We start from the raw sequence: 13,662 nt of genomic DNA, 5'->3' as shown, positions 1-13,662 counted from the left end.
GCTTTTAATTTCTTCAGTTTTTAAAATGAGCCTATAAAGACAATAAAGATAAATAAATAAATAAAAAGGTTAAAAATAAATAAAATAAAATAGTTTACTCACAAATGTGTGATTTAAGAACTTTCCTGCTGATACACAAAATATATATAAAAATATAAAAATCCCTAAAGCACGAATTATCTAAAACCAAGAATAAGCGAAGTAACAAGGAAAAAAAGAAGTTACTTAAAATTTTTTAATTTAAATATTAGGAAAACAGACATGACGATAAATCGAGCCACATTCGCCTCAGGTTTTGCGTTCTTTCCCCATTTACATGACTCTTGTACCTTTGGCCAAGTCTTCGAACAGTTGTTTTTGGCCTGGGTATGACTGAAATATGATATTTTGAAGTGTTTTTTGGTAATAAAGGTGTCCCCTTTTCACTTGAATCCAGTAAAGAAAAACATCTACACGTCAGAGCGCTTAAAGGTATTGCAAAAGTTACACAACTTACTTAGACTATGATTTTAGTAGACACTACACCGATTATTATTCACTGCACCCCACTTCTTGTTACTGTCCCCGTGTCCCACTCTCTATTGTCAAATTTCACATTTACACCACTGAGGAATATCAATCTAAAAAAAAAATCCAAACCCTGAACTGTCTGTCGGGTTTTGGAAAGTCCCTGGAGTTCGGACTTGGTTCGCTGAGACGTATTCTCCCTGCTGGGTGTGCGTACCTTTCTGTGATGGAGGGCAGGTTTTGGGCGCGGTCGTCTGCTTGCTGCTACTTTCTGCAGACAGGATGGAGTCGAGAGCTCGCTGGGGATCGCAGTCGTACTTCATCGCCGCCTCGCTCAGTGTGGAGTCGGGGACTGAGTCGCCCAGCACCGTCCTCATCTGGTCCAAACAGGAGTAGAGCTTACCTACACACACACAAACACAACACAGCCCTCATTGTAATGTTTTCATCAGTCAGTGTAGGTAGACGTCCCGTGGGATGTGCTGTTTGTTCATGAAGCCTGGGATTCCACAGGAACCGACAAAAAACATATAGGTGGGTGTGTGAACCTTTTTGCATGCACCACTCTGATATGAAAGTCATAAAACTTAATTTTTTTTTCCCCCCTGTTAAATGTTTGCTCTGGGGCTGCACCTTGTGTCATCGGGTCGAGCATCTGCGTGACCATGGGCGAGGTCGGCATCTCCACCTCTTCCTCGTGTTCCTCCTCCTCCTCCAGCGGCTCTACCTGCCGCTGCCTCGAGTCCTGCCGCGAGTAAATGAACTGAGCAGCTGTGGGAATAAAGCACAAGCGCACACACACATTAATCAGGAGATATCACCGGTAGGCATGTGTCGGAACAGATGCAATAAAATACTAATTGAAATTTGGTCCAGTCAAAACATGATCACGTATTTACTTTTGGCTTGCTGAATTAGAGCGCTCGTAAATTTATATCACTACGCCTTTGAAATCGTGGTTTGCCCTGGCTCCGATACATCTACATCTAAGCATTTGGCAGACGCCCTTATCCAGAGCGACTTACATTTTTTATCTCATTATACATCTGAGCAATTGAGGGTTAAGGGCCTTGCTCAGGGGCCCAACAGTGGCAACTTGGTGGTTGTGGGGTTTGAACCTGGGATCTTCTGAACCGTAGTCCAATGCCTTAACCACTGAGCTACCCCTGGCCCTACCCCTGGATACACTCGGTCATCATTAGATAAAATGCGAAAGGCAAAATATGCTGGATTAACATCTTTATTTCTCCCACGAAGCTGAACGTTTCAACGCGATCCTTCCAAGCTTTAATAGCTAAAGGGTTCGTAACCCACTTCCTGACATTTTCAAAATATTTTCTTTGCTTGATGCAGGCCAATAATTTGACCCTTGTGATATAATCTGTATAATTTATATCATAGTCTGTACTTACTTATTCTGCTATTCTTTTATTCTTATTTTTATTTGAGTTTGGCACAGTCGCTTTTAACTACTGTTGTACTTGTACAACCATGTGACAAATAAATCTTGAATCTTGTAACGCCAAGTGTTTTTTTTTTTTTTTGCCAGGCAGTGTATGAGTGCGTGTATATCAAATGTAGAACGTTCACTATTCCAAAACTTTGGACAATTTTTATTTGGCTACTATGTTTTCTAGTAGGTAAATTGAGGTAAATTTTAATAGCTAGATACTTGCTAAATCAAGCACACAAAAAAGTAAGTTTCAAAAAGCTGCCGAGATCTAAACTGAAAAAAAAGATGCTATTAAATTTAACAACGTTCAAATAATCCATTCTCTGCTCATGCAATCAATGCAAATACTTTATTGCAAACAGAGCGGGAGAGTACAGAAGTGTACTGTACATGATATTACAGCAGGGATGAAGACAAGAGAGAATCCATCGGAGGATTAAAGCTTGCTCCGGTCCTTTTTTTGTTTGTTTGTTTTTTTAATAAAATTTTCTCAAAATGAAAAAGGTTGACGTAAACCCATAATTATTTAATCCATACCTTCTTGCTATACACCAGTTCTTTCTGCATATACGAGCATAACATGAACATAAGCACTATGATTGCTTTTTTCTTTTCTTTTGAGAGTCTGTTTTGTTATTCAATATTAAAACTAGATTGAAAAAAATTTAAGAACTTTTAAACAAGTAAATCAAAATGTAGTTTTAAAACTTTTTTAAAGTGTCAAGCACTATAATTTACTATGTATAATCACATCCCAGGTTCAAGGCTACAGCATGACTTGCTAGGCACAGTACAGTGCAAACGTTTTGAGCTCATCCCCTTCCCTTATTTCTTCATATATATGATGTAGATTAAATTAAAGAAATGGGAACAAATGTTTTACTGTGACAGGCTGCAAAGTGCCTAATGATACAATTTAAAAACTGCTCATCTATGTACCAATCTCAGCCGCAACCTCGTTTCCCCTCCTGTCCGTTCCAACCACTCAGCATTCAGCATCAACAGTATAATAATTTCTTACTGGTTCATGCCTTGAGTTAGATGTTTTTTTATTTTATTATTTAATGCTTGAATGATTCATAGGTCACTGTGTGGCTTTTTTTTTCCTCCCAGTTTTTAGTTGTTTTTAAGTCCTCCCTGTCACTAGGGGGCTCCCACATTAAGCTTCTACTACCAATCAGTCGGGTGGGCCGCGGACTATCACGTGTTTCCTTGCTCACGCACCATTGGGGGCAGCGTAACACACTCGGAGGACAGCGCTATCCGCTCCTTCTGTTTGCGTGAGCTCACAGACGCCCCTGATTGGCTGTAGAGCCGTCATCAATGTGGAAGCCCAAAGTACCTCTCATCCCCCTCCTGTGAGAGAGCTCGGCCAATCAGCTCTCTCTAGAACTCGCGATCTCCGGATGACAGAGCGAGCACTTTACCACTGCGTCACTCGGAGGCCCACAGGTCACTGTATGGCTTAACAAGCAAAACACATTCCTCTAAAGCCGTTCAGGGGCCCGGACTTAAAAAATGTCAGATAAGGAAGCCTGGAGAATTATCCCTCAAGACTACATTAAAAATGCAAAAAATTCTGGCTGTCTGGAAACAAAATATGAAGAACTCAGGCGTGGCTCATGCATAGTACTGTAGGTTCATCCTGAACAAATGAATTGATTTTGCATTGATTACTTAATACTGTAGACACCAATGCGAAGAAAAGAACGTCTGAGGCAGCCTGGGGGGGGAAAACCCTTCGGATGTGGCTGCGGCTGAAATCTGGCAAACGCCCAGAAAAGATGCAAAATCAGGTATTTCAGTCTAGAACCTGCCTCTGACACCTCATCACAAACATCACTCCCTAATGTGACTGACGCTCTTTTTTTTTCCTTCTTTTTTTTTTTTTTTTTTTTAATAAATATGGTTATTGTAGAACTATACTCAATACTATACTAGGTTGAGATTATTAAGCTGATGTTTATCAGCAAGTCTAAAATGACCGGTTTGTAAGCAGCACAAATTCATGTTCTTAAAACGATCGGTGACGCGGTCACGTTCTCACTTCAAGTCAAAATGAGAAATTTAATCCAACAGAACAGAACTCACAGAATGAATCAGCGATCATCCCACAGCCGACGGAAGTCTCAGAGTTTAGTCGAAAGCTACGATAAGGCTTGTGTTTGTCGAATGCCGTGACTGACATGCAACTCAGGAAGTCCCACTAAAGAGAATGATGTGTGGATTACACTCATCAAAACGATTACTCGGATTTTACTGAAACCATATAATCTGCGATAAAAGTGCAAAAAGACAAACGCGATCGATACACGGCAGCTGCTTTAAAAAAATAAAAATTAATAAATAAAACATTTAGTGTGCTTTTGAGTTTAGCTAGATTTAAATATTTAAATGAAACGCTCAGTATCTTCTTTACTTCCGGAGGCAACTAAATTTAAAATAGCAAAACTTTGTGGTTTAAAACGTGCAAAAGAAAAACATGTTTCAGTTCTGTATATTTTTATTGTATATAGTATAATAGTTCATAGTAAAGCTTATTACAGTATTATAGTTCAAAATAATCTTTTAATAATCTTTAAGTGTTGTCCTCAAGCACTATGATTATGATGTGATGTGTTATTTGCAAAAAGGAACATCCAAAATGATAAATGTATTATAATGTTCATTTCAAGCCTCCTATGATTCCCACTTTTGCTTCAACGAATTTCACCCATCCTAATAAATTCATCGCGATTTGAGAATCTGAGTTACACAAAAACACACAGAGCGAAGTTTAGGGCACAATACAGGAACAACAGTGTAACAACAGTGTAAACAACACTGTAAACAACAGTGAAGACAGGGTAGATCAGACCACCGGTATCTTAAATAAGTAGATCAGACCACCGGTATCTTACACAGAGCAGATCAGACAACTGAAATCTTACGCAGAGTAGATTAGACCACCGGTATCTAACAAATTAGTAGATCAGGGCACTGATATATTACACATCGTAGATCAAACCAGTGGTATCTTACGCAGGGTAGATCAGACCACTGGTATCTTATGCAAGATTATACCACTGATATCTTACGCAGAGTAGATCAGACCAGTGGTATCTTACGCAGCATAGATCAGACCACCGGTATCTTAAATAAGTAGATCAGACCACCGGTATCTTACACAGAGCAGATCAGACAACTGAGATCTTACAAATAAGTAGATCAGACCACTAATATATTACACATTGTAGATCAGACCACTGGTAACTTAAATAAGTAGATCAAACCACCAGTATCTTACGCAGAGTAGATCAGACCAGTGGTATCTTACGCAGGGTTAGACCAGTGATATCTTACGCAGAGTAGATCAGACCAGTGGTATCTTACGCAGGGTTAGACCAGTGATATCTTACGCAGAGTAGATCAGACCAGTGGTATCTTATGCAGGATTTAACCAGTGATAACTTATGCAGAGTGGATCAGACCACTGGCATCGTGCGCAGGGTACATCGGACCACTGGCATCGTGCGCAGGGAACATCGGACCACTGGCATCGTGCGCAGGGAACATCGGACCACTGGCATCGTGCGCAGGGAACATCGGACCACTGGCATCGTGCGCAGGGAACATCGGACCACTGGCATCGTGCGCAGGGAACATCGGACCACTGGCATCGTGCGCAGGGAACATCGGACCACTGGCATCGTGCGCAGGGAACATCGGACCACTGGCATCGTGCGCAGGGTACATCGGACCACTGGCATCGTGCGCAGGGTACATCGGACCACTGGCATCGTGCGCAGGGTACATCGGACCACTGGCATCGTGCGCAGGGTACATCGGACCACTGGCATCATGCGCAGGGTACATCGGACCACTGGCATCGTGCGCAGGGTACATCGGACCACTGGCATCGTGCGCAGGGTACATCGGACCACTGGCATCGTGCGCAGGGTACATCGGACCACTGGCATCGTGCGCAGGGTACATCGGACCACTGGCATCGTGCGCAGGGTACATCGGACCACTGGCATCGTGCGCAGGGTACATCGGACCACTGGCATCGTGCGCAGGGTACATCGGACCACTGGCATCGTGCGCAGGGTACATCGGACCACTGGCATCGTGCGCAGGGTACATCGGACCACTGGCATCGTGCGCAGGGTACATCGGACCACTGGCATCGTGCGCAGGGTACATCGGACCACTGGCATCGTGCGCAGGGTACATCGGACCACTGGCATCGTGCGCAGGGTACATCGGACCACTGGCATCGTGCGCAGGGTACATCGGACCACTGGCATCGTGCGCAGGGTACATCGGACCACTGGCATCGTGCGCAGGGTACATCGGACCACTGGCATCGTGCGCAGGGTACATCGGACCACTGGCATCGTGCGCAGGGTACATCGGACCACTGGCATCGTGCGCAGGGTACATCGGACCACTGGCATCGTGCGCAGGGTACATCGGACCACTGGCATCGTGCGCAGGGTACATCGGACCACTGGCATCGTGCGCAGGGTACATCGGACCACTGGCATCGTGCGCAGGGTACATCGGACCACTGGCATCGTGCGCAGGGTACATCGGACCACTGGCATCGTGCGCAGGGTACATCGGACCACTGGCATCGTGCGCAGGGTACATCGGACCACTGGCATCGTGCGCAGGGTACATCGGACCACTGGCATCGTGCGCAGGGTACATCGGACCACTGGCATCGTGCGCAGGGTACATCGGACCACTGGCATCGTGCGCAGGGTACATCGGACCACTGGCATCGTGCGCAGGGTACATCGGACCACTGGCATCGTGCGCAGGGTACATCGGACCACTGGCATCGTGCGCAGGGTACATCGGACCACTGGCATCGTGCGCAGGGTACATCGGACCACTGGCATCGTGCGCAGGGTACATCGGACCACTGGCATCGTGCGCAGGGTACATCGGACCACTGGCATCGTGCGCAGGGTACATCGGACCACTGGCATCGTGCGCAGGGTACATCGGACCACTGGCATCGTACGCAGGGTACATCGGACCACTGGCATCGTACGCAGGGTAGATCGGACCACTGGCATCGTACGCAGGGTAGATCGGACCACTGGCATCGTACGCAGGGTAGATCGGACCACCTGTATCTTAAACGGAGTAAATCAGACCAGTGGTATCTTACGAAGGATAGATTAGACAAATGATAGAGTAGATCAGACCACTGGCATCTTAAACAAAGTAGATCAGACCACTGATATCTAAAGAAGGGTAAAACGTCTGTTAAAGCAGGGTAGGGGAGAAAAAAAGCAGATCTGGGAAGACTATAAGTATATACTCAGTACTATAATAGGTTGAAATTATTAAGCAATCAGTTCACACGCCATAATGTTTTTGAACGGCATGCACAATGTTTCCAACACATTGCACATTGGACACTGACGCTGTTGTGGTAAACACTTATGTGGTAAAATAGCGGAACACTGGCACACTCCTTGAAAACACACAGTTATCTGCAAATTTGTGAATTCTGCGTGAATTATCAAACACAAAGCCAAGCCGGATATTCCTAGATCGGTTTCTCTGCCTGTGCTTTTCATACGCGTTAAATTATTTCCACCTCAGCAAAACCCCATCCTAGTGAGAAGAAGTGTTTGCAGTTAGCGTACAAAAAACGCTTAGCTTTTTATATTTGAATCAAATGCGCGCTGATTGTTGAGCGCAAAAGAGTTTAACTCTTTTGTTGATTCTTCACTGCGACCAAATGCATGCCTTCCTTTGGAAATAACTACAGACTAAACAAAAGATTTTATATTGTTTATTTTTACACAGTTGCGCATTTTCTCTATCTTTTCTGACTAATTTCAAACACTGAGTCAACCTTACTGATGTCATTTCACATTCCATGTCTCAAAATGCCTGTTTGATTCCCATCACATTGTAGAATTATTTGAAACAGAACGAAATCATGTTTTATTACACAAAGAGCACGTCACTGACCCTGACGCTCTTGCAGATTCAGATAGTGAAATGAATCAGACACAGGGGTTACATCATTGCCGGTCCTGAAGAAGAACCTGACCTGTGTGTGTTTTTACTTTTTCCCTTCAACTACTAGTTAGCAGTTACTAACGACTTCTTTTTTGAGTTTGAGAAAACAAAAGTGTATAAATATAACATGCAGAACAGAAAGGTTTCTAGGACAAAGGTTGGAAACTTCACAACATATCCTACTGTAAAAAGGATGACCAGATCAGATTTAGTTCGATCGGAAATGTTAGTTTATTAAACCTGGAATCTATTCTATTCTGACCAGGATGAATGCATCACCTAGATGAGACGTCAGTTAAGTTATTAAAGGACTATTAGGGAGGAAGTGTGGAATTGGTGACACTGTGACAGAGTGTTTTTCATGATCTCACCTTATCTGAGCATTGAACTGGGGATTTTTACACTGTACAATAAAGATGGGGAAAAATCTCTTTGGTTATGAATCACGGTTCTTTTGTGTGCTGATTCTTGTATCGTCACACAGAGTCCAAAAATGTTTTTTCATGATTAATTACATTATAATAGGGATGCACTGGGCTGACTGATCAGACATGACCAATCAAGTTGGATTGAACCGATTCTGTGCAGAGTGCACAAGCTCCTATGTAGTGCAACATGAACACATTTTTGTACGATCTGCCTTTTTCTACAAATTCTGAGAGTGTATTAGTAGGGATGGGAGTCACCAGACACCTCCCGATACGATATCACGATGTCTAGGTTATGATTTAATTAAAATCACGATATTAAAGTATCGCAATTTTTTAAGTATTTAATATTACATTTTCCCCATTTAGATTTTGTTACAATTTTAAACCTTTTAAAAAAAAATTATCATTGATTAAATGTTTTTTTTTTCACTTAAAATCCAAGCGCAGCATTTAAACAATACAAACAAACTACAATTGCAAAAGGTTTAACATTAACTTCTCATTAAGCCAAAAAAAAAAAGCTAAATTTTTACTGATTTTTGCTTTTTATCTCTGTCATCCACCATAACTATTTCTAAACTAACTTTGCAAATAATTCACTCTTACCACACAGGATGCCCGTGGGTAGACAGCTTGGAGTGCTCCACCTTTTAACTCCTCCAACATCTCAAAACTCAACTTGGCAGTGACAATGCTAGTTAAGTGGTTGTGATTTTCATCTAATTTGCGCTCAGTGTTTTGAGACTTGTGTAAACGTGTAATGAGTGGGTTTGGGACTAATTCACATGCAGAGTTTGGAGGCTTTTAACACCTGTGATTTTTTTATAATGTACCGTTTCTTTATAATCCTACAGGTGGTACAGTCTAAACTATTCACACACTGGCATTGCGTGAAGTAAGAGGATACCCCCGGCCCCGGGGGCAGATCCTGACGCCTTTGTGCTATTATTACCTGCAAACCGAGTGTACGCTTAAGTCGCTGCTGCTCCTCCTACTGTATTACCTCACAGTACGACATAAAAGGTGGTGCTGTCTATTCATAATTCAATGAGACTGTCTACTAATATGCAGTGAGGGACGTCTGCTACACCGGCCAAACGGAATTTTTTTGACTAAGTGAAAAAGCTTATAAGAAACGTTACATTTAATTGCTCATGTTTAATTCCGCTGTGAAGCTGTGGAATAAAGCTAAGGTATAAAACCATTGAGTTATGTTTCAACTTTTATTTTCTTGTAAAATTCAGTCTAAAACTTGTAACAAAAAAAATAAAAATCAGGGAAAAATGTAATATCGAATCAGGATATTCATAAATACAGAATAGAAATGTTAATAGAACCGGCATCCAGGTATTGCGATAATATCGTATTGGGTGATCCCTGGTGATTCCAATCTCTTACATTTGTGATCATATAACAACGCCACAATACAAACCCGTAGCGGGTGAGATGCAGTAGTCATCATCCACCGAGTGTCCATAAATGTCGTCATCCTCAAAATCTGTAGGTTAAAAGACATACGAAAGGTAAGTTACAGGTATGAGGTCAAGACAACATTAGCACTTGAATGAATGAGACACAAAACCACTTTACCTAGCATGTAGCAGTTGTGTATCAAATAAATTAGGTTAAATAAATCATATACACTGATCAGTCATAACATTAAGGCCACCTGCCTAATACTGACTACATCCTGCTTTTTGCCACCATAACAGAGACGCACCGTGTCTTCTGACAATTTTCTATCAGACCCAGCATTAACCTTATCCTCAATTTGATCTACACTACCGCTACCACTGTAGACCAGAAACATCCAACAAGAGCTGCCGTTTTGGAGTTCCCAGTTGTCTAGGCATCACTATTCGGCCTTTTTCAAAGTCACTCAAATTCTTACACTTGCCCATTTTTTCTGCTTCCAACACATCGACCTCAGGGAGAAAAAAAAAAGCATAATTTGCTGCCTAATATGAATATATTTCATATTTCCATATTTCACTTCCAGATGCCATTGTAGCGAGATATTAAAAATGTATTTACTCCGAGAAGGGCCAAATTGCAATGTTAAGACGACTGGGTCAGAGCAAACTGCAGATCTTTTGGGAGGTTCCTGGTCTGAAGCGGTCAGAACATACCAAGTTGATCAAAAACCAGTGAACCAGCGACAGGGTCATGGGAGGCCAAGGCTTACTGATGTACATCCAATCAAATAGAAGTGCTGGTGTTATGAAAAAGTTAATGCTGGTTGTGATAGGATCATTACTGATCAGTACACACGGATCATTACTGTTTTCATGGGGGGGAAAAGGGAGGACCTACTTAATATCAGACAGGTTGTCGTAATGATGTGTACATAAAATGTACAGCAACAAAACACATTTACAGAAACAGACAGAATTGCAAACATTTATATTTGTAAGCTGAACAGTTTAAAGCTGACAGAGAAATCATTTAATGTTTAATTTAAGCTTTAAGCACTTCTTTATACTTCTGTATTACTCCTGATCATTACACAAATAAAGCATTTCTCTCTAGTTAGCTAACCTAGCCATCTAGCCAAGTCAGCTCTCCATGTGTTCAAGCAGTCCAAACAGATAATACTTCTTTCCTACAATAAAAAAAAACCTCACACACTGTTAGACACAATCCAATGCTGCTTATACATGAATAAATAATCAAATCATATAAACACAGTAGAGTTAGCAAACTTAGCTAAGCTAAGTACAAAAGCTAACAGAGTTAACAAGTTCAACTGACTCCAAGACAAACAAACAGATTAACAGGAATCACCTTCATCGTAATTATACCCTCGAACATTCCTGTGGCGAGACATGATAATTTTATTTTAGTTTTTTTTTTCTTAGTTTTGTTTCGTTTGTTTTGTTTTGTTTTTTTCTTCTTGCTAAAAAGTTGAAGCATATGCGTGCATGGGCATAATTCTGACGTCAGCACCTCACTGCAGCACAGCCGCCATGATGCTGCTGAGCGCTGCGCATGCGTACGACACGGCAAGCCGGCGCTCGGGCCTTTCAAATTAAAAGTCACTGGGTGACGTAATAAAAAAAGATATATTTAAATTAAAACTACATTACTATGTGTTTTGGAGTTATTAATTAAAAAAAATTAAGCATATATTTATAAGTATATACTTATACATATTTATATCCAAACACACACACACACTGACCAGCCATAACATTATGACCACCTGATTAATATTAGGTAACTTCCCCCTTTTGCCACCATAACAGTGATGCACTGTCTGATCTGTCATCTTTATGTCACAACCAGCATTAACCTTTTCCTCCATTTGATCTACACCAACGCTTCTATTGGAACGGACTCCCCATGTACATCAGCCCCTACAGCTACTGTAGCTCAAATTTCTGAAAAGGCTAATGCTGGTTGTGATGGAAAGGGGAGATCTGGTAAAATTTACGCATGTGATCATATTGTTGTAGATGATCAGAGTATGTATGGCTGGTGTAGCGGGCATTCCACACTATGTAACAGTAGGGAGTGTCATCGAATGTAACTGTCGACAGGGTGACAGGGTCATCATCACCTGTTAAGTCATACTGTGAGGTAATAATATATCTAGGAAAACAATGGAGCAGCATGGAGAGCGGCAGCAGGTTGACTGTACTTGCGGTCGGTTACCCCTTTGTAGTATATGAAATGTACAAAAATACTATTTCGTTCTTTATAGCAGGACATTGAAATACATTCACTCACTCATTTACTCTCTATACCCCTCGTCCAGTTCTGGGTCACAGGAGATTTAAGCTGACTTTGTGCACGAGGTGGGGTACACCCTGGACTGGCGCATCACAGGCCACATAAGCCAATTACTGTATCTTACCCTGCATGTCTTTGGGCTGTAAAAATAAACATGATTATCCAGAGGAGACCCACCAAGCATGGGGAGAACATGCAAACTCCACACACACACAGTCCAAGCCAGAAATCGAATCCCACTAGGTTAGCTAATTAAAGAGAACACTTCATTTGGGTAATGATCAGTAATACAGTATTTTAAAGAAGCTTAAGTGAAAAATATTCATTCTTTCTGTCAGCTTTAATCGGTTGCACTTAACAAATATGAGCGTTTGCTCCCATCTTCCTCCCAGCCTGCTGGGACATATTGTACTGTACTCATGAGAATCATAATCATTAGCTCAAAGACAGTGATACTGTATATCAAGGTGAAGGAAAATTCCCCATGTAAAAGTTATCTCCCAGCGTAAATTGACTGTCCCGCAGCTGCTGTTCCTTGCCTACTTCTGGAAACCACCTTATTCCACCCACCCCCCGTCACCCCTACCACCACCACCACCAAGCTGCTCCTATCTCTCCCTGTCCTCTCCAGCAGGGTTCGATTTCTGGCTTGGACTGTGTGTGTATGTATGTGTGTGTTGAAACAAAGGCAAGGATAAAACTAAATTATTAATCAGTACTGATAAGTGCATAATCTGTAGGGTTCTGTATGCTGTATTCACACCTACACACACACACATATGCGTTGGTTAACACAGGTTAAAGTAAAAACGGCATGTTGGAAACTTTTCTTAATTTCCATGTCTGTCAAGGTTTGAGTCTAAAGACATGCAGTGTAGATGGATCAGTGTTTCCAAATTTGCTCATAATTTGTGATTGGTTGGGTGAGTGAGTGTGTGTTTGTCCTGTCATGGGTTGGCACGCTATCCAGGGTGTAACCCAACTTGTGCCCTGATCCCCACTGTGATAGACTCCTGTGGCCTTAAACAGGATAAACAGAATAGACACTGGATGGATGGATGGATGGATGGATGGATGGAATCCATTTCTCTCCTTTAAGCAAAATGGCAGTGCCAATCAATATCAAATTCTTCTGATCATCTAAAACTTTGCTATCTTGATAGGCGTGGTCTCCACCAGGATCCTTCAGTGTAAACATTCTCAGCGAACATTTTAATGAGGATGAAAATGATGTAAATCTCATGCTCTGGCCTTCACACTCACCAGCAAATCTGTCCCAATTATACAAATCTGTATACAATTATACATGACAATGCCGAAGTTGTGAAGCGTCTAACGAGACAGTGCTCCCCACTAGCCATCTTAGAGATGGATTATCTCAAGATCCATCTCTCCAGCACGGCTCCAAAGACGTGCAGTATCACATGCAGCATGTATCGATGCTGTTCTGTGGCCCCGCAGTGGTCAAAAAGCTTACTAAGAAGGTTACTAACACTTAATGATGCATGT

General features: G+C 42.1%; 1 protein-coding gene across 2 annotated transcripts in view; it reads right to left on the bottom strand.

Annotated features, from left to right (window-relative positions):
* hbs1l (HBS1-like translational GTPase) overlaps positions 1-11,402 on the bottom strand; it is a 58,393-nt gene extending 46,991 nt beyond the window's left edge. For both annotated transcript variants that reach the window (XM_053482274.1, XM_053482275.1), the window contains exons 1-4: positions 11,206-11,402; positions 9,854-9,919; positions 1,141-1,278; positions 725-910 (exon numbers count right to left, since the gene is read on the bottom strand). In XM_053482274.1, the coding sequence (XP_053338249.1) occupies positions 725-910; positions 1,141-1,278; positions 9,854-9,919; positions 11,206-11,248 (433 nt within the window). In that variant the 5' untranslated portion in view covers positions 11,249-11,402. The remainder of the gene's footprint in view (positions 1-724; positions 911-1,140; positions 1,279-9,853; positions 9,920-11,205) is intronic.
* Positions 11,403-13,662: the final 2,260 nt, after the last annotated feature.

Source organism: Clarias gariepinus, chromosome 22, assembly GCF_024256425.1.
Source record: "Clarias gariepinus isolate MV-2021 ecotype Netherlands chromosome 22, CGAR_prim_01v2, whole genome shotgun sequence".
Taxonomy (NCBI): Eukaryota; Metazoa; Chordata; class Actinopteri; order Siluriformes; family Clariidae; genus Clarias; species Clarias gariepinus.
This window is presented reverse-complemented; position numbering and strand designations above follow the sequence as displayed.